The sequence below is a fragment of the Poecilia reticulata genome, linkage group LG9 (assembly GCF_000633615.1).
Source record: "Poecilia reticulata strain Guanapo linkage group LG9, Guppy_female_1.0+MT, whole genome shotgun sequence".
Lineage (NCBI taxonomy): Eukaryota > Metazoa > Chordata > Actinopteri > Cyprinodontiformes > Poeciliidae > Poecilia > Poecilia reticulata.
The window spans coordinates 11,460,045-11,482,289 of NC_024339.1; the positions used below are offsets into that span (position 1 = coordinate 11,460,045).

The following is a 22,245-nucleotide window of genomic DNA, read 5'->3' on the forward strand; positions in this document are numbered from 1 at the left end:
TCGAAACTTGAAACACTTTATTTTTTGTAGTTTTCACCAAGCTTAGACTCATTGCTATTTCAAGTCGTCGCCATCTTGGCATTCCATGACAGACATCCTGAGTCTTGGCATCGTACATATTTCACATGTAAATATACAGAATAAAAGGTAAATGTAGGAATGTGAAAGTCAAACTTTCATAAGTGCATGATACTCTGTAAAATCATGAGTTAAAACTATTGTATTTTTTTTTTCAGTTCTCTGGTGTGGCACTGGGTTTATATTCTGCAGACTAGTGCTGGATGCAGGGACATGTGGGAACAGAAGCATTCTTTGAATTTGGGCAGGAGGGATTTACAGCACCTGGATAAACATCCTGATTTTTCTAGTCCACTTAGCTGCTTACTTGAAGTTTTTTTTTTTTCCTTTTATTTTTGGGTTGTATTTTATTTGATTTTTTAAAAATCAAACTGAGCTTTTTTTGACTGGATTAAAAATAAATGAATATGTGTTCCATCATGTACAAATAGTATTTGTATCCAGTGATCCGAACTTTGTTTTTACAGCAGATAAATGGTTGTATTTGAACATGTCTCAAAGCAGCAACAGTAACCATCTTTCCTTCTTTAAAAGACAAAAAAAGTCCTAGTCTCCAAGTGCAATAAAGGAACAGCTAAGATGATTGTAAATTGAGTAAGGGGGGAACAGGTATTTGTTAACCCTGGTCAGCAGGACCACTTGCTACATCGACTTGAACTGGTGGCTCATTTGGTCAGAGGCAGAAGCCTCATTTCGGCTCACAGATCCAGGAGTCATTCTGTGGTAGAGCTCTTGCACCGTGCCCAGCGTTTCCCTCATGTCCTCAGGGTATCGTGTCTGCAGTTCTTCGTTGGCAACATAGTGGGTTTCGGCAAACTCTGAGAAGTAGCGGCCCACCTCCGGGTGCCCAATCTCAAGAGGGGCAGAGTGGGGCTCCAGGTTCTCTGAGGAATACCAATGAACACACGTCACTGCGATGCTACTTTGGTTAAATACACAACTTAGGGGTATTTTTAGGCAGTACCGCTCTGATACAAAGAGGAACAAGCAACAGAGTTTTACGAAATCAAAAGAAGGTTGTGGCTTTGAGAAACGTAGCCTGTAGGAAATGCTGATGTGTTGAAGATTGAAAAGATAAGTTCAAACAATGAAAGTCATGCAGATGCAAGCTGGGAGATTTCACTATTGGGGAAGTAAGTTCAACTCTGGCATAATCAAATATAACACTTCCGGTTCTGTATATAGAGTTGCGGGTAATATTGTTGACGCCCTCTAGTACAGTTGTAATATGAGCCTTTAAATAAATTCGCCATCAATTACAGAAGCACAAAATCACTTTTAAAAAAACTCCTGTCTTTAAGTTGAGCAATTTATTCATAGGATAAAAAAAAAAATCTCCTATTACTTTTTGCACCTCCAACTCAACTTTCTAAAGATGTGCACAAAATCCAATTGATTTTGAAGAAAGTAAAAACAAGCTAATGTGTCCCAATAGGAAAAACAGTATCTTCTGTTCTATTTTTAAACGCAGAGCAGCAGGTCAGGTTTGGGTGTGGCTCCTGCAGGTTATGAGAGCACAGCTGATTCCACTCCACTCATCATGATCACAGCACACATGCTGGGAAAAGAGCTACTGGGTTATTTGGCAGTGTGAGGGCTATCAGGGGTGTTAGTAAAGTTTTGCAGCCTATAGTTTTTTTTTCCCATGTTAGCGAGAAGGAAAGTGTTTCATGGCTACTCTTTTTGAATGGTAGTAGTAAACCTATGTGATATGGTTTGGAAGTCTTGATTTTGATCCTTGTTTCTTGATTTATTGTGTTTTTTTCCCCTTTATTTAAAAATAATTACATTTTCCCTTTACAAAATGCCTCATGCCGCTTGTGTCGTATAGTGGAGGAAGAGTTTGTGGGGTACAAGCTCCTACCTGGACAGGTTCTCTAAGGGGAACGGTCAGAGATCATTTCTGTCTGTGTGCTTTAACCTTGTGGAATATTACAGAACACAATAACCTCTGACCTTACCTAGATTTCAAGTTCTCCTTGAGGAATATTTCACTTTTTTAAAAATAAATTTGATATGCTGCACGCCTTTAGCATTTAAACCTACAATCTGTGGTTCATCAGGAGATGCCCCCTGCTGGTGGATATGAGGCGTACCCTGAGCTGCGTAACGACACGTCCCGTCTTGTACCAGCACGTTGTAGAATGGTTGGTTAGCTCCACTGGACAACTGGTGGACCCTCATGGTGTTGATCCACTCCTGGCTCATGGTGCATTTAGGATCCCAGCCGTAAATCACACAGTTATACCCCGACCTGGGAGAATTTCAGTAAACGATGTTTTACAATTCGAGGTAATTTGTCCTTTTGTCTGCGTTGCGTTTCACAGGAACTTACCGCTTGTGTTTCATGATAAGGCCGACTGAATACTGGACCTCCAGGTGTTCGGGAGCGCTCCGCCGCTTCACCTCAGGAGTGACGGGATGCTTCTTGTGCTGGATGTGCTCCAGTGTGTGCTGCACCAGGTAGCCCACAGCTCCATGCTGGGAAGGATCCAAAGCCTGGATATGCTGCAGGATGTCCAACACCTGGGAGCAAGGTGAAGGGAAATATGTGTGAAGAGCAGCACAATGCTAAATATTAAAATACCACACAATAGCAATATAGAAAAGTTTTTTTTAGATTGGTGTTCTTGTCATTTTACTCCAGCTTAAGATGTAAAACAGTTATTCAAAATTAAACCCAAAATAATAATTAAATATCTGGTTTTAATTTGAAAACATTTTTGCTCAAGCCTGACCTTTTCTGGCCAGATTCCAAGGTGGAAGTAGAGGCGCGCCTGCAGGAGCAAATACTGAACGTTATCTGGATTGATGGTGAGGTAGAGATCCAGTGAATCCCTCAGCAGCTGGTAAGATTTCTCATTTCCTTCCCTGATGGAAAACACACACCGCAGATGATGCATCTTAAACTGAAAATGTACTTTATATAAAGCATGCACAGGATGGATTGTAACATTTTACTCAGTTTTATGCACTCCAACATTATACTTATACTATGACTGACTGACAGCAATAGAGCCCTGCAGAAGGCAGCAACAGAAGCCGAGAAGGTCATAAGTAATCAGTTTATTAGCATAGAATTGAAAGATTAAGATGTCTACACCTGCAAAATAATCTTGCAACAGACATCCTTCACCTAATAACGTGAAAGGTTCCTCTTACCCTCTTTTGCCGATGTTGAGCAGGTTCCCCACCATCCTGAGCAGCACCTCTGTGGTGCTAATGGCACTGTAGTAGTCTGCCGTCACCTGGTGGCCAATGAGGTACTCGCATTCCTTCGCCGTCAGCTGCTTGCCTTTCCCAAAGGCATCGATGTAGACAAAGTCATAGATGTCCTCACTCCTGCATATGGAATGTTCTGTTAACATTTATTTCATAGGCTCAGAAAAGGTTGTGCACTTATATTCAAGCATGCACTTTGCATTTATTATTAAAAAAAATCACTTGATAAGACAATTTAAATTTCTTGAAATATCTTAGAGTGAGAACAAGAAAAGCTCTGATTTATTTACAATACATATTAAGAAATGCTTCATGATGCAAATGTAAAAGATTTTGATGTATTAAGTTTATCATATTCAAATATTAATTAATTTAAAAATTGTCAAAGCAGCACTCATTTTTTAACTCAACTCTGTCATGTCCTTTGGTTGCAAAAACCTTGTTTCAATCTAATTAACTTTGACTTATTATCGCACAGCCAAAAAAACGAACAAAAGAAGAATTCAGAAATATACAGTCATTTAGATAAAACATAGTTATCCATTAATAAGATACAGATTAAATAAACTGCACTGCCACATGACAGAAATTACACCACAATACCTACATAAGATTGATTGATTGTATGTAAAAAAAGATAAAAATGGAAATTGAGGGACAAAAACATGATCAGTGACTGTTCGATAATTTTAGGCTACTGTGGTCTAATTTCAAGCCATACCCTCTTGGTCTCTGGCACCAGCGCAACAGGAAGTGGTTGGGAAAGTTGACGGGCTCCAGCTGAACGCCCAGCTTCCGGGCGAGCGTCATGTAAAGGACAGAGAGGCTTATGGGTATACCTGTCCGCCGAAGTAGCACCTGGGTGAATAAGGAGCACAGTGAAAATATTTCAGAACAACACATTAGAAAACGTTGTCAGCTGGTGCCTACCTGATGGATGTAGGAGTTGAGCGGGTTGTAGTAGTCGCACTCGTTGCCTTTGTACTGAAGCTGTTCGTACAAAACGGCGTTCAGGGCCCACAGCACCTGCCTCTGGAGCTCAAAGTCCTCCGTCATACAGTCACCTTCACACAGGTTAGTTGTTTCAAACAGAGCTCAGCTATTCAGGCTTTATATTTCTACTCGCAATATATTTTAAAAGAAATAACAGTGGGTGAAAAACAAAAAAGAAACATACAAGGAAAAGGCCCCCAACAAAGAACTTTTCTGATTTTCTTTTTTTTCCCATTATTTTACTTTTTTTTTCTAAAACACCTACTGTTTGTGACCCGGAGGCTGGGATGAGAAGGGTTCTTGATTCTCAGCATCTTCTTTGCTTTTTCTGCCACATCGTCTATTTGTTGTGAAATGGACTCCAGTGTGACATCAGCCAGTGGGTTGCAGTACTGATCCACCAGCACAGCACCTAGCAAAGCAAACACAACCCAGAAAAGACACGAATGAGGAAAACAAGCTATTTTAAATTAAGGCAGGGGAGGAGGAGAATGCTCTTTATTTTTTTTTTCGCATCTTGTTTTGACTTGCTTTTCAAAATGTGATTAAAACTCCAAACAATAATATAAACTCTGAATAAATACAGATTGAAGAAGTTATGTAACTGTAGAACTATAACTGAAGAGATACTTTATGCATCTTCCACTTTTTGTTCATTCAGGGACTGACCCACAGCATCATAGGTACTTAACAGCTGGCATGAGGTACATTTCTACATATTAATCCCTTGTTTTACATTAGACCAACCTGGAGATTTCATATCTTAAATTAATCCTCGTCTCAGTTGTCCAATGTAGATTGTTAAAGTCGCTCTAAGTGTCATAATCCTCCACACCTTTTGTGAAAGTGGCTAACTCACTCACACAATAACAAAACCTTGAGGTTATGAAAAAGATACACCTGTAATCAATCTCTGGTGTTCTATGAAGTAGTTAGAATAATTTCACTTTCAATTTAGAAAATGCTACAAAACAAAACCTGACTTGCGGATATGTTGCAACCTTCACAATGAATGATTTTAATAAGGTAAGGGCCAGCACTGACGGTTACCTTCCAGAGCCGACTGCTGCTCTGTGGGCTGCCCTAAGAAGGTCTTCAGGCTCCTCAGGATGTTCTGCTGCCTCAGGAAGTAAAGGATTTTCTTTGCATAGTATTTTAGGGTCAAGCTTTTCCTGGAAGAGAGTGGAGAGACATGAACATTTGCATCATAGATGAGTGAAGCAACAGAATTTTTGTAATCACAAAGAATTATCTGAATCGACATCCAAGCTCCAGCTGATGGTCAACATCTTCTGTTTGTGGAGTGTTTTGGTTTTGTTGTGACTTTGTGCACAGTGCTACTCTCACCTCTTGTCTGAGTTGAGTATGAAGAGGAGCTCGTCTTCACAGAAGTGCTCTGGCATCCCGAGTGACTCGATCTCTGCAAAGCTGTCTCCAAGCACTTGGCCAACACATGGCTGAGTTACAAGAACCCTGGATTAGTTTGCAACCCAGCAGATTCACATTATTGCACAAACATGCAGCTACACATACACTTATCCCTACCAATGAGGCATGAGCCACTATGCAATTCTCAAGGTATGATCATATTTAGGAAAACTCCACAGATTGTAAATAATAATAGAAAGTAACTTACATTTTTCTCATAGAAAAAAAAATAGCCTTTATCATTTTCTATAAAAAAAACAATTTCAGGAGTTAAGTAAACACACAGGCCTTTAAATGGCTAACCCCCCTCAATATATAATTAATACTAGATGGAAACATTCAGGTTGAACGTGGTTTAAAAGATTTACATTTTTATCATACAGAAAATGTCGGTATATGATATTTTAACTTTCTGGACTTTTAATGGAGTTTTTTGTCATCGGGGAGAAATCAATTAGGACGTTAAAATACCTATACGTTGTAAAAAAAAAAAAAAAAGAAAAGAAAAAAGAAAGACGGGTATATTGAGTAGCAGGTAGGAGAGGGGCCACACTGTGCAATTCTATGCAGATGGAGAAATTTCAGTAGTTGATTTTAAGCCATAGGAACAGTACTACAAGACTTTGTTTTAGTAGTATTGAAACTTTTTAAGACCTTGGCATATAAGTAACCGGTTCATGCCTCTATCCAGGTTACAGCATTGATTCTACATTATGTCAGATCTTTTCTTGCATAATGATATTACTTCATAAGAAGGTGATTACTTACAACTTCTGTGAAGAATCGCTTTGAGATGGATTCCACTGTCCTTCGTATCTGTATTCCAACTCTATGCCGGGTTATGTATTCCCTAAGCCAGTCACAGCTCTCATTTTGACGATAAAACCTCTGCAGTCTTGGCCATCTGTCGGTGTAAGGAGTAAATTTGTAATTTCAGAATGACTTTTTTTTTTTTTCTTTGGAGAAGGTTAAATCAGGCTCTAAAACCTTTAATCATCCTGCTGCAGTAGATGTATCCCTTACAGAAAGAACTGATTCTGTCAGACTAGCTGAAGGACTACATACAGGATTCAAGGTCAAACAAATTCATTTTAAGGGACTCTGCAAAAAGCAGGATGTGCGTTTTACCAATGACACATTTTAAAACCTATTTTTCTTACGAACTTCATAGATGTCCACGGTCATATTGCTTAGCACCGGTGAGATAAGGACAAATTTGGTGCATCAGCAGAATGACAGCTTCCTGAGTTCGCAGTAAACGAGCCAACCTTCAAAGCGAAAAGGAGGGTTTCATGACCCTAAAGTTCTGGATAACATTAGTATTGTTTTCTGAAGATAAAGACGAAATGTTACAAGAATCTGCATACAGAGAAGCTAAACATATTTGCAGCACCTGATTTTGTATTGGTGTTCCCAGACCTTTCCCCTTCCATGGCAGACGTCGTGCAGCCGTTTGCAGCAGCATGACACGTTACAAACGTCGACATGTTTGAGGACAGGGAAGCACAGAATATACTCGAGCAACTCGGTCGGCAGGTCGGTCAGTTTTTTGGTTTGGGACTCGTAAATGATCCCGTTCAAACTCAGCTGCTCCGCTCTGGCTACAGACGTCGCCATTTTTACTGTTTACCCCGATTACCTCATTGGTGTAGCCCCGCCTCCTTATGGCGCAGGGGGCCTGGCTAAGGGCGGGGCATGTTGCGTGTACTGCATTATGATTGGCAGATCGGTCCGAGACGAAAGGGCGAGGGAAGAGATGCTGCCTTCAAAGTCCTCTTGAAATCTATCCATATTTCTGTGGATTTGTGGGCATAATTTCAAACTAATTTCAAACTGAAGAGTGGACATATTGCACAGTTAGCTTATTTTGAAATAATATGTGAACGTGTAATTTTCTTTCAAGGAAAACAGCTGTTTTTAACGTTTTTGCAGAACATGACAAAATGAAAGGGGAAATCTTCCCTTTGCCTTATTTTAGCTACACAACTATGATTACCAGATTTACTTTACTCAAATACACAACAGAAAAAAAAATAATTCTAGATATGGTATTTCAGTAGCAGAATAGTATCATAAATCAGTGCCCAGCATCCCAAAATGATTTCCATCTAATGTTTTAACCAGTAAGTACTACTTTATAGGCGGTACGCGAATGTACCACTGCATTTTAAAGACATCGCTAACAGGTTGTTAGCCGCAGTTAGCTGTTGTTTTCGTTCCAAGTTTTTTTTTTACAGGAAAGTACTGTATAAAACAATTTAATGAATTTACATGGTTTTAGAGGAACCTTTATACGGGAAACTGTATTTGGACGTCTCGATTTAAGAACGACGTTAACTTTATTTAGCTAACTTCTGACTTTTAACCAGCTATTGTTAGCAGCCAGCCTTACTATGCTGTAATTATCTGCTTTTAAACTTTATCCGTGGACCTTTTTGTATTAATGGGAGATATAAATATTCAATACAGAGGAGTCTGATAAATCATTAACATGTCGCTGAATGACAAATGATTCTTGATTAGTCTTGTTTGCAAATATTGTTAGTATCAGCTGAAAAGTCACATGCAAGCTGTGTTTACCTGTATAACTAACAGTGCTAACTAAATTCTCGTGTTTCCGAACCATACGATGAGCTAATTTAGAGAAGAATGTCATAATAGTTGTTTTTTTTTAGTTTAGTTTATAAGGAATGTCTAAAGTATCATTGGGTTATTGAATAGAATAAGAGCGTTTATTTACGAGTCGCCATGGCAAGTGCCTTAGCAGCAAAAATGAGATTCAACTCTTTGGTTAGAAAACAAGCCAAATACTTTAAAGTAAAGATATGCACCATGGAGTCAGACATGGAGTTCAAGTGCGAGGTGAGTTTGAACAATCTTTCATTTTCTTATGAGTAATGCTATAAACATTCAAGTACGACGTTATTGTTCTTCTGCTCACTAATTTCAAATTGTAATGCAACTACAAAAAGAAAAAAAAATCTTAAATATATACAGCTAAAATGTGAAGGAAGTCGAAATTGTTTGTTGGCTCATAAGCGAGTAAAAATTAAGTTTTTCTGAAATTCCCACGAAACCAACGTATTTCACTTGCTGAACGCTAGATGGCAGCATATGACAATAAAGGGAAAAGGATGTGACGCCCACGCGGTGGCTTAAACCTACGTTTTAAGAGATTGCTGTGTTTACCGCAGCCCAATTAAATACTTTTCAGTCAGTAGTTGAAATCAGTGCTGACCCTGATTCCGTGATTTATATGTTTTCCCCTTTCATAGTGGACTGTTTCTCCTAGTTTGCCGTTTTATTTATTTGTTTTTGGAAATGAAAGGCATCAAAATTACTTGCAAGCACTATATTTAAAAGGGAGGAACCGTTTATGGGTAGCAGCTGCTTTTTTGGTAATTATACACACCAGCATAATGTTAGTTACATGTTTCTATTTTCTTGCGTGGGACTCACGATTATCTCCCTTATTGGTTAAGTAAGTGTTATGTATCTGTAATACACAAAATCACTTATTCTAGATTTATTTTTTTTACTATCCCAGTTTCATCCATACCACGTGACAGGCTCAATATTTATATTTGTTTTCATGTTTTTGCATGGTTTGTTTATATAAACTTCAGCTATATTTGGTATTGTTTGACCATTGTGTTGATTAATCTAAACTGACAAAAATTAGAAAAACATTTTCAGCCCACTTATTGTACTTATACACTCATTCAATAAGAGCGTGGGAAAGTCCTTGTGTGTCTCACTGGGTGGGATTTTACAAAGCCCTGTAAAATCCAAGAAACTTTTGATTTTATGACATTTTACTCATCCCCAACCTAAAATAATTTGAATAGGAAGTTGTATATTAAATACAGCATGTTGAAGAAATTTTAAATGTATTTCATTTTTATGATGTTTACTTCTTTGTCAGAGAATAAATATTGTTTCATTAAAAAAAATAGAACAAAAAAATATATATCTTTAACTTTTTAGATGAAGTGGAAAGGAAAAGACCTTTTTGACTTGGTGTGCCGGACTTTGGGACTGAGAGAAACCTGGTTCTTTGGGCTCCAGTACAACATAAAGGACACAGAGGCTTGGCTGAAGATGGAAAGGAAGGTCGATGTGCCACTTTTTTTTTTGTTTTTCCTAAAATACTTAATTTTCTACTGGAATTATTTGATCAATTATGTAGTATTGTTGATGTCTTTGGTTTATGCGTACAGGTTTTAGACCAAGAGGTCTCAAAAGAAGAACCAATCACCTTCCACTTCCTGGCCAAGTTTTACCCAGAAAATGCCGAGGAGGAGCTAGTGCAAGATATCACTCAGCGTCTCTTCTTTCTACAGGTAAGCCTAGATTTGTATTTTTTTCATATCCTATTCTATTCTGCTTATACAATTTTAACTGAAATAACAATTGTGCAATTCAGTTTTTCTGATTGGTTTTAGGAATTCTTACAGTTAGACATAAAAGCAGGAATTACGTAGAGATTTGAAGCTACAGATGTTTACCAGCTAATCTAACTCAAGATTATTTAATCGCCGTTTGGCTAGTGGACACGATTTTAAATTGTTTTTGGTGCTCCCACAAAGTCTGGAAAATAGGAAACACGATCTGATCATTTTTCAAGTCTGTAAAAATGACTATGCGAACTCTATGTTCATTAATGTTTTGTAGAACATGAGAGCTAATAAACCCAACTAGGTGAAGGTTGTGTATTTAAATGCCCAGAACATCATAAAAATATCATAAGGATCTTGCAAATGAGTCTGCAAAAGTTCAGAATTTTAAAAAAGCAAAAACCTGGAGAAATATTTATTTTCTTCTATAAATGTGCTTTAAGGTAAATCATTCGTGAAATCAGGCACAACCAGCAAGGAAAGTAAAATCTATAATTTTGAACAAGTGTGACTCTTAGGGAAGAGAACTCTCAGCCTCCTGAGGTGAAATAAAGTCTATGTATTTAAAATGATTTAGTTCATTTTTAACTCAAGTTCCGTTCGTGCATCTGTAGCGTCCATCTATTGTGTCCCAATGCCTATAGGGGGCACACGTCTACAGCTTTTTCTGAAAGATGTTTGTCTGAACCCTCTGTAATGCACCTTTTCCATCGTCCTGCTCTGATCGTGTGCAGCCATGTGAAATCAGGGAGCAGCATATTACTGCTGCCCTTTACATCCAGTAATACTTCCCTGGGGCATTCCTACAGAGCTTGCCCTATCACTCTTTTAGCCAGAGATGAGATTTGGTGTTTTGCTATCATCATCCAGTGCTACCTGTTAGTTATTTATCAACTACCAATTAGGCTTTAAAGTAAATCAATTGATTGATTTATCACCTAATCGAGTAATCAGTTAATCGATTAATTTTGATTAATTTTTGTTTTTGGAAAATCACATTTTTCACCAATGGACTCTTTGGGTTTTCATAATTCAGAGGCCCACCCTCTTGTTTGACCAGTATGTTTCACAGCTTCTTTTTATTTTGACTTTGAATATAGGTCAAATCCACAATGAAATAGGTCAGACTAAGATTGTTTTTACAAAAATAGTTACAAAAATAGTCACAATAAAATGAGAATTATGTAATACAGAAATAAAGTTGAAATGACAAGAATAAAGTTGTAATGTTAGGAGAATGAAGTTGAAATTTTATGAGAATTCCCAACATGTAAAATGACAAAAAATTAGTAATCCAAGCTTTTTTCTCATTAAGATGATATGTTTTCTTGTAATTTTAAAATGTTATTTTGGCAAAATTACTAGAGCTGTAGTGATGCAATAATTTCACGATACAATACGATACACGGTATTCTGCTCACAATGCGATATGTATTGCAATATTCAGCAAACGATACAATTCAATACATTTTGCGATTTTCTGAAAGATTTTAGAGGGTCAGAGTGATTTTGGTGACATTTTGTGACTGTTATAGAGTTGGATTGAATTAATTTAACTGAAAACTGATTAAAAGCACCAACTACACAGTACCTGGCTCTGGTTGGACACGGACTTGAAGTCGACAGCTGGACAAAATGATTCAAAGAAGTGGTGAGAAAACATGTTTCGTTTAATTGAAACAGTACAAACTGTAACTTACATGCATTTGTAAAGTAAATAAAGTGCACCAAATGCCCTGCTCTGAATAGTTTGTTACCTTTTTAACCTTGACACTTAACATCTGAAGGAACCACTCTAAGCCTGATGACCTAATCACTCTCCTGGTGAACCAAGCAGTGAGTGAGCAAGGTGACAGTTGGATGTTACGATATTTGCGGATGAATATAAATTTTTTTCTAGGAAAGAAAATATCGATATATATCGCAAAATCGATATTATTACACAGCCCTAAAAATTATGTCTTTATTCTGCTAAATTTTTGACTATATTTTCATAATTTAACAAAATCTCTCATAGCATGGCCCCAACTATACATCATACAACTCACAGAAGGGGTGATTGAAATAAAAATCACTTTTTGAAAATATTTCGTCATTTGTAACTTTTTTTTTTTTTAAAGAAAGCGAGAATTTTTTTTTCTCAAAATTGGATCAGGTATGAAAAAAAAAATGTAATCCATATTGCCCAAAAATACATTAGACTCTGTTATTGACATAACCCTAATGTAATCTTAGAAGTTGTCAGTTGTGCTAGTTTATTCATGTTGCACTTCTGCTCTTTGGCATACACTTTAAATGTTTATCTATACTCTTACTTCATTTAAATCTGCTTGAGTTAATTTATCGAGAAAAGCCTAACAGCCCGATTACTCAGTTAAGGCAACACACAGCCACGGGTAAGAAGAATATAAATGCGTAGTGCATCACACTCCCTGCCTGCTTATTTCTTTGCTCTCATTAATTCCAGTAATGTCAGGAGGCGGCCCCCGTTCAGATAATGTCACAGGCGTGACAGCTGGATTAGTGCTTATCAGAAATGATCACCAATGCAGATACGTACACACTCGAGCTCACACCCCGCAAATTTCGAGCCCTTACAACATCAACAGACACATGCACATCTCCGTCCCAACAGGCTGGGATGATAACGTGCTCTCATTTGTAAAGGGAATGGCATCCTCAGCACTTAGTGCTGGTTATGATTAAGGCTGTCACCTTTGGCTCCGCACCTTTTGTGACTTCAAAACAAGAAAAGACAGCTTGACTGGCTCTGTAAATGACGAGGTCTGAAGCATGAAATTGCCCACTTATATAACCGCTGCTACAGCGTGTTTGCCCCATCTAACCTTAAAATCTGCTTTTGTGATGTATATGTGGTTACGCAACTTCGGTTTGTGAATCAATTAGTTTGAGTGATGATGGAGTTTAAGAATGAAACGCCTGGTGGGAAGCTCTGCTTTCATCTTGGTTGGAGTGAATTCAAGCCTGTTAAAAACAATGTTATTACTGTGAGCCCTGAGAGTTTAATCAGCACTTTAGTCTTTTCTTGCTATAAGAAGTGAAGATTTAATTTGACTTTTTTGCATTTTAGAATAAAACAAAGAACTCGGCATCAGCTGCTGTACAGATGTAGAAAAAACACACAGCTCTACTGATTAGAATCAAGATGCTGATTCTGCAGCTAGTACTGTAAACAAGTGGAAAAAAGACATCAGTTTGAATTGTTTTATTATTTTAAGTAAGAACAAAAATATTATGGGCTTTGCTTCATCCTTCATTTAAAAATTTAAAAGCTTTCATAGAGTTCCATCGGATTACTGTGTGTCATAATAATGCATAACAATTTTCACCAATGTTTCTAAAGACGACTATACATTTTTACTGCATAATTTTGATTAAAGCTGATTTTCTTTATGTTCCTACTTATTCGTCACTTATTCATATTGGATTCTTTTTAACATGGAGTATTTATCTAAGCCTTGGAGCATCAGAAATGTACACTAAAATCTATTCTCATCAATCTTTTCTCCAAATCTACATCTGGGTTGGACGTACTTCAGCATATCCAACCCAGAAGCAGATGTTTTATGGTCTCCATAGACTCTCTGAATTTAATCTCTGGAGATCCAGCTTGATGTACGTTTTTCACTTGTTTATGTTTAAGCACTAAGCTATCACAACTTTGATCAACATGAGAAAGGACCAGGGAAAAAAAAACCCCAAAAAACCTTTACTGTTTATTTACAACACTGAAGCAAAACTACAGCAGCTAACACTTAAGCACATATTTGATCTCCTTTCTGGATAGACAATTTTTTTCCCCCCTACAAACCACTTATTAGTTTTAGGAAAAATGTCTTTATTCAGTATGTCTTGTGAAATCTTATGTTTTGATGGAGTTTTAATATAAGATTCAGCCATTCAGTCTGAAAGTGCTTCAATGTGATGAATACATTAAACATTTTGTAGGTCAAAGCTTAATACCAAGTGTCATAGTCATAAAAGGCAGGGGGAAATCAAAGGTTATGGAATAATAAACTCGGATTTAACAACCATTTCAAGTGTTGGTACATTGCAACTAATTTATATTTTAAAAAGAAAGTTATTTTGCACACAGCAGTTTACAAAAAAATTACTTCCTTCATAGTTGACAGTTTTTATCATGGCAAAACATGTTACTTATGCTGAAGTGTAATGTAAGGGAAGGCAGGGGAAATGTAATATTATTGCACCATTGATGCACAGTAACTCAAAGTGTTTGTAAAAACAAAGGAACAGAGATTGAAATGAAACTCAAGATGCATCACAACTTTTTTTCTTTTTCTCACTAAATGTAATTTCCTTATCTGTCAGTGTAGAGTTTGGGGAACAATGTTGGGCCTGTCAAAAACTCAGCAGTCAAAGTGTTGTTTTTCCCATTGCTTATCTCTGAGGCAGTACTTTCTTTTTATTGCATGAGTCAGATTAAATCATCTCGATTGTACATCCCTCATGCCTTTTGCTGTTCTTATTGAAGCGACAAAAGAACCAATCTTCAGGAAATAGGGGAGAGCAGCCATCCTGATTTAAAGTCCAAATTATTTCCTGAAAAATAAATTCATGACAATCTCTTTTTTCTTTCTTTCTCTGATCTAAGAAATTAATTGTTATATCTAAACATAATGTTTGCATGAAAAGATGGGATTCATATCAACAGCTTCTGCATTCAAGCAATAAAAGCTTGAAAACTATTGAAATTTCTGTTCAGGTAAGGAAGAAGATCCTTGAAGAAGAAATCCACTGTCCTCCAGAGGCCTCTGTGCTGCTGGCATCCTATGCAGTCCATGCCAAGGTCAGTGTTCTTCTTTGCAACCTGTAAGGAGAGGAAACTTTCCTCTTGAGGCACAGATTCTTGACAAGTAAACATCTCACCTGCAACAGATGTGCTACGTACCTTGATGCCACAGGTTCATTTTTCGGCTGTTGATTGAAGACACTACCAAAATTAAAGTTACATTGTAAAAAATGTTTTCTACTTGTAAGTCTTCCTGAAAAAGTAAATCTTCCATATGTGGTTATGATGCTGTATTTTTTTAGTCATGTTCTAGGATTTAACACATGTAACCAACACACAACAGTTTTTTTTCTTTTAATTGAAACTGCATTACAGCTAAAAGTTAAGCAAAATTTTAAAGCCACACAATAGAAATAGCAGCAGAAGAAGAAAGTTGTCAAGAGTCACACTATTCATACACATTTGACATGTACCTCCATCATCACATCATCTACAATTTGTAATGAAGATATTCAGAGGAGCATTGTTGCCGTGCTAGATTACACTTGCGCTGTTTAACACTGTGTTAACGTACAATCCTTTAACAGTCAAACACTTCATTCACCTCTTACCTTACTCCACTTATAAGAAAGCTCCACTATTCCCTTGAGATTTAACTCTCAACATATTAAACAAGAGCTGTGCATTCATTTAGTCCATCTTTATTTTTCTGTGCGACCAATTCAAAACTTCACCTGCATGCCATGCATAACTCACTTGTACTAATCTGGTTTTCTAATATTGTCCTTTTGTTATGCATTTTATGCACCAGGAAGATTTTAGGTGCAACAGCCCTTATAAGTTTTTTTTTTTCTAGTTATCCAAGAAGACTGTCTCCTTTTATCATAAGCTTCTTATACGTGGATTTTCTTCTGAAAAGTCAAAAATCAGCTCAGCTGATCCAGATCTTTGCTGTCGAAATCTTGATGAGGATCTGTGGAGCATACTATATCTTTTCCTTTGCTAGTTTTGATAATTATTGTCAGAATTTCTTCTCATATTTGAGAAAAGGTACAGGACTTGTGCTGATGTTTAAGAACTAGTTCAGATTTTTCAGATACAAGATTCATTATGCATGTTTTGTTATTGGTTCATTACCAGGCCTCTGGAGAACTTAAAGACATGTTGAGGAGATAATTTAGCCATTTAATTTAGTTTTGTTGGTACAAGGACACATCTACAACCTGGAGGACATCGGCCTCTGAGGACTGGAGTTGGACACTCCTACTCTAGATGAAGTCAGATGCTTTCAGCAGCTAGATAATTAATAAGAATACTAATACTGACAACAACACATTTATTTATAAAGAACTTTCAATCAAAGTCCCATGCTCAGGAAAAAAAAAATCTGAAAGATGTACATTTGATAAAAACACACATGAAACAATAAAATCGGTGCACAAAATTACAAGTATAAAGATCGAAATAATAAAAAAGAGTCAGAAAAACGATGATTACTGACAACTCACAGCTTTTACACCACATTATACAAATGTTTTATTTTATTTTTTGTTTTGGTTTAGAAACAAAGTGGTTATCCATGCCTATCACATTAGGGTAGGTTGTTCCATATTGTTGGTGGATGAAAGAAAAAACAAAAAGCTGTCTTTTCTTTGGGATAAAACAAGTTAGCTATAGTCTGGGAAAACCACCACCAAAACAAACTCCGATAATAAACCTCCAGCAATCTCAGTCATTTTGCCTAAAAGGTCCTACCTCCTTGAAATCCACTAGAAAACCATAGGAGGACTGGGATGCAGCTTCTTGACAGGCAGACATGGTTTAGTCACACCAGAGCTCTGCCTCAAAAGATTTGGTCTGGACCCCCCAGAGACTTGCCTTTTCCGTACCAATTTAACAGGCCCAGGTGAAAACAAGCGTGTGGATGGAGAAAAACCTGCACATCAGCTTGTGCCATGTGCCTCTTGGTGTCTGCACCCTCTGACTGGTAAACAGCACAAATATGAGACCCCAGTCTGTTTTCATTTAATCAACAGTCAGCTTTGATTAGAGTCAGTATGACTAAAGCGGCTGTGTAAAGGGGAAGCAGGTTCTTGTTAAGCACTGCAGCTGTTGAGAGGTGTTTGGCAGCCTCTCCTTTTCTCCTCATGATCTGTTTTTGAGCAGAATCGCCGTGCCACCAGAGAAGTAGAGTATATTACACAGTGAATCGACTTTAGTGCTGTGACTTCTGTTTAATCATGCCAGCCTGAAGTTGGCACTAAAGAGAGAATCATATTTCAAGACTGCTTTAATGTTTGAAAGATATTTTTGTTTTATTGCTTATGTTATTGCCTGCTTTACCATCTATTCTCGCAAAGACTTATTAAATTAGAACGTCAAAACAGCAATAAATATTTTTAGTTAACGGTTCAGCAACTCTGTAAACAAAAAGATTAATAGAATTACTGTTGCCTTTGGAACCGCTGTGAATGGTCTGACTTTATTGTTTCCACTAATCCATTTGTTCGATTCTTGTGAATCCAAAAGTTGAGGTAGTCATTGAGGCATTTCTTTAAGTGGGGCACACATTCTAACTTGAAGTGAGCAATAAAACCACTGAGCTTGGTGGTCAGACTATGTTCCAACAACATCTGCAGTACTGTTCAATCATTACCAAAAGTTTGAATCTCTCTTGCTAGGACAAGTTGATTTACCTCAATTAATGGTCTATAGAAGCACACAAACTGTAATTTTAGTTCACTTCTAGGACTACTTCAAAATTAAGTGCATCAGTAACAAGCTGTAGTGTGTTTTATATGTCTTTACCAGTCTCTCACATTGTTGTAGAAGACCTTTGGACTTCTCTTGTATAGAATATTTCTTAAGCTTGCTCAGGTTAGCTGCCACAGTTCTGTCAGGTTGAGATTTGGACTGTAACTCATGGACTGCTTTGCAGTACAGAGAAGCTTATGGTCAACTCAATGACGGCAAGCTGCCAAAGTCCTGTGGCCAAAGAATAAGCACCAACCATCATCTCTACATCACCATGCTTTATAATTACTCTGAGGTGTCTGTGCTGATATCCTGTTCCTGGTTTTCCAAATGGAAAATGCACATTTACTTTGTTCTTGTCTTTCCAAAGAACATGGTCTAGAAGGCTCTTCATTCATCAAAATGTAACTTTGTAGACTTATATTCTGCTGCCATGTTTCTTTGAAAGACGGAGCTTTGCCCTCTAAACAGCGTGCTCTACATTTCAACATTTAAAATACCAAGTGAATGTCTGTAGAGTTACGTAGCACTTGTCTCTGTTGCAGTTCCAATGAGCATTTCTGTTTCTGAACCTTGGATTTCCTCAAAAAAAATTTAGCTCACTGAAATGTTTTCCACTTATCATGACGGATAATGACCGCATCATTGGTCAGGCTTTGTCTTTTTGGCAAAATGTTAAGCCACACCTGTATGTTTCAGGCCAACAAACAGCCCAAAGATCAGCTTTTTAAGATTGATGAAAAGAAAACTCGATCCTTGGTCACAGTGTTTTGATTTGTGATTTCTTTACTGCCTGGGCAACTGAGTAGCTTGTTTCATGTATTTCAGTCTGCTTCACACTGTAATGTGCTGTAGTACTGTCCAAAGAACAAAACTGAACCAGATGCAGGCATTTTAACATGAACCTTTCACTTAAAAAAACTACTGAAAAATTGAGTTTTCGTTTTTTTTTGCAAAAAACAGAGAACTTATTATGACCAGCTTTTCAAATTTATATTTATGCAAATGTTGCTCAAGAGGTTGTTTTTACAGTCTAAAGTACCTCGTGTTATTATTAACTGCACAGGATATTTGTCTATTGACATTTCTGGTAAATGCTTGAATAAATTGGTTTTCTCTGAGCCTGTAGGCAGGTATGTTGCTGTCATCTGCTGACTCTGCTTTTAAAGAACAATAATGTTTTTAAGTGTTTCTTATTTAGCCTTTATTTTACCAGACTCATCAGAGATGAGTCATCTGCTGTCTAAAAACACGAGAGGTAACTTCTTTTGCAGTACGGTTTAGCAATGCAGACAAAGACTGGCCAAGTGACAGCAAAGATGACAGAATAATGGATTTCAATAGAACTGTTAGGATTGGTGTCCTTATTAAATCATCTAAACAAGACAGCACCTTATATTAGCATAATTTCTTTTTAGATTGTTGGAATCTGAAGCCCTGTTTACTTTGAAGCAGTAATTCTTTTCTTCTTTTGTACACAATATGGTTATCTTTTTGTGAACATAGACAATCGTTTAATGTAATTTTTAGTGTTCAGAGTTATTTAGAGCTCATGCCAAAAGAATACATAAATCCCACATAAACTCTTACTGTTTTGCTGTGTGCCAGAATCCAAAGCACAAAAGCCATGTGGTGAGCAAATATGCCCAATGCATTGTTATCTTTTGGTCTGAATATGTTCTGTGCTTGTGAATCTTTCTTTCTTATGGTTGTGCTGTTTATTTTACAAGGCTGTGAATATTGTTTTATCTAGTGGATATGCAGTTGTCAGTATTCTAATTGGGTGTCACTGATGAGCTGTCCTTTGGTGACGATGCTCTCAGAAATTTTCTGGCACATTTCACTTTCAAATTACAAGAGTAATCAGATGCCAGAGGGTGAAAAGTACCACCCTATCTCTCCCAAAAGAATTTAGTAATGCTATATAACCTCAGTAAATTACTGTATGAACAATTATTTAGCAATTAGAAATAAACGGGTTACAGCCCTGTGAGTAAATAAGATGATAATGGAAAACTAAAAAGATTTATCCGATTAAATAAGCCTCTGAATCTAAGCTGACATGGTCACCACCCTGAGGTTTTATACATTGTGTGTAAATTGGTTTTTATGAAAGTGGGGTCTCCTAAGTCTGTTTTCATGCTGTTTCACTTGTTAATTAACTCAAAACCAGTGGTTCGCTAACATTCTAGCTATTGACCTACTAAATAACAGTAACAAAGATTGGGACCCAGATTATCACTGGGTGAAGTAAATATTTTTAATGAGCCAATTTGACAAGGAAATAATGGTAACACAAAGAGCTTGAACAAGCTTTAGACAGAAGTACCAGAAAAAGCTTGATGATTTCTGACAAAGCTATGCCGTTGGCCATCTTTTATTTTTCTTGAGATCATCTCAAGACCCCATGGACCTCAAGTGGGTTCCAAAGCTCCAAAACATGCAAATGATTACATAAAAGCACAATAAAATATAAACTCTAAATGTCTTTTGTAAAACATAATGCTGTGAATTAAATTCGTAATCTATTGTCTCTTTTGTCGTTTTTAACACAATGTACTATATCATCCATAAATACGGTCTCTTTGTTGGATAAATTTGTTATTGGCAATTTTTTACCCCACTAATGCAACCAACAACTTAAATGTTTTAAATAGAAAAATCCATTTGAAAAAAAACACGCTTTTATTAGAGAACTGATCAGAGTTGTTTGGCCAGGTTTTGATGTTCAGGTTGGGGGAGGCAACATTTTGCTGTGTCTGTGAGTGATAGGAGTTACTGTAAAACTCCAAAGCAAAATGATTGTGGTCTTACCATTTTTAAGCTTGGTCGGGCTGTGATTGAGGCTCAACTTAATGAAAAGGCATCTGTGTATATTTTTATAGGTTGAATACACATGAACAGTCGTAAGTAGCATATGTAAGCCACCTGGACTGTGTGGTAGTTTGAGGTAACACTTAACCTCTTGTAAACAATAGTCCCATACAGCTGAAGATATCTCCAGTATACACCCCAGTAACTTTGGTTGTAGATTACCTTCGTTCTCCCATAGACCTCCGTATTTAACCGCATCATTCACAGTGCATAGTAAACAATGTGGCCACTTCGGACATAAATTACCTCATAAAACAACAGCCAATAAACACTTGGAGAATAAATGGAGAGAAGAGAGTTGGATTTGTTTTTGTAGATAAGGCAGCAGTCGGTCATCAGTTGGCCTATTTGTATTCTTTCACAGTACGGAGAGTACGACCCTGAAGTTCACAAACTGGGCTTCCTGGCTGAGGAAGGACTGCTGCCAAGCAGGGTGAGTGATTGCTGGTTTACTTACTGTCACTCATAAGATAAGATGCTGACATATTTGTCATTCTATCTTGCCAGCCGCCTAGATTGAACAGTATGTGGCATTTTAATATATACTGTATTTGCCTGTGAGCGTTTATGCATATTTATGTCTGTCTTTTTCCATTTCAGGTTATTAACTTGTACCAGATGACTGCAGAAATGTGGGAGGAGAGGATCACAGCATGCTATGCCGAGCACAGAGGAAGAACAAAGTAAAACTGCTGCTTATGAGTAGACTGCTGTCAAGTTTTACTGCTAGCACAGTTTTAAGTTTTGAGTTCATGTCGGATGTGCTGAGGGCTTGGTACTTAGCTGGTTTTGTGCAGAAATAGCATCCACTCAGGTGCAAAGACACAAAGTGTTTTATAGGAATAATTCTGATGGGAAGCAGAATAAATGGTGATTTTACATTATAAACTTCTTGATATTCACAGTTAGGATATTTAACTTAGTGCAGTGGGTCAGCTGTAGATGCAATTAAAAACAAACCTGCAAAAAATAGAATTGGTCTAGTAAATTAAAAGTAGTAAAAAAAAATAGAGCCACATGGTATGTTTGCAGGAGGTGCAGAGATTCACAGCTAAGATGAGAAAATCTGCTGACAAGTATTACTCCACCTCAAACTTTATGGAAGAGTGACCTGTTGGAAAAAGGCACATGAGGCTCTATTCATGACAAATGCAGTGAGGATGCTCTTCTTCAGCAGAGACAGGGAAATTGGCTTTAATTAATTTAGAAGATGGAGGCAAATCCAGGGAAATACGACTGAAAAAAAAAATGGACAAAATTGCTTTTACCTTGTCGTGAAATTCCAGTAGAATACATTTAAGTTTGTGACTGTAAAACACCAAAATGTGAAATAGATGCCATGGAGTGTGACTACAAAGCACTCCATAACATGTCTTACCACAGCCTGTAGGGTAGTCCAGCTCACTTTGCACAGTTTTTTTTTGTAGTCTTGTCCTTTGAAGCAATCAATGTAAGCAGCTCACTGATGCTCCTGGCAGTGGGAGGAAGTCAATCACCTTGTTTTGATGGGAAACCCTCATCTGTATACATACTGGTCCACCTGCATTTTGAACCTGATTGACTTTCAAGCACCACATCAAAGTGACTGACCGACCTTCCATTTACATGTTATTTGTAGGGAGAAACCACACATTTTGCAGCTCTAGACATCATTGCATAAATCCAACATTTCTGTGTGAATTTTTTTGACACCGTCTTCAATTGGAGTGGCTACTCCGTTTTACT

General features: G+C 37.3%; 2 protein-coding genes across 2 annotated transcripts; one reads left to right on the forward strand and one right to left on the reverse strand.

The window, feature by feature from the left end:
* fbxo21 (F-box protein 21) lies at positions 1 to 7,389 on the reverse strand. The gene is made up of 12 exons (XM_008417896.2): positions 7,115 to 7,389; positions 6,490 to 6,625; positions 5,641 to 5,750; positions 5,344 to 5,465; positions 4,559 to 4,705; positions 4,231 to 4,364; positions 4,022 to 4,158; positions 3,241 to 3,420; positions 2,817 to 2,949; positions 2,414 to 2,604; positions 2,175 to 2,332; positions 1 to 962 (listed from the first exon to the last, which is right to left on the reverse strand). Exons 1-12 carry the CDS (start codon positions 7,336 to 7,338, stop codon positions 721 to 723), a joined length of 1,914 nt encoding a protein of 637 aa, XP_008416118.1. The 5' UTR covers positions 7,339 to 7,389; the 3' UTR covers positions 1 to 720.
* Positions 7,390 to 7,626: 237 nt separating this feature from the next.
* Positions 7,627 to 21,224, forward strand: nf2a (NF2, moesin-ezrin-radixin like (MERLIN) tumor suppressor a). The gene is made up of 6 exons (XM_008417897.2): positions 7,627 to 8,583; positions 9,709 to 9,834; positions 9,942 to 10,064; positions 14,866 to 14,949; positions 20,885 to 20,953; positions 21,121 to 21,224. Exons 1-6 carry the CDS (start codon positions 8,470 to 8,472, stop codon positions 21,205 to 21,207), a joined length of 603 nt encoding a protein of 200 aa, XP_008416119.1. The 5' UTR covers positions 7,627 to 8,469; the 3' UTR covers positions 21,208 to 21,224.
* Positions 21,225 to 22,245: the final 1,021 nt, after the last annotated feature.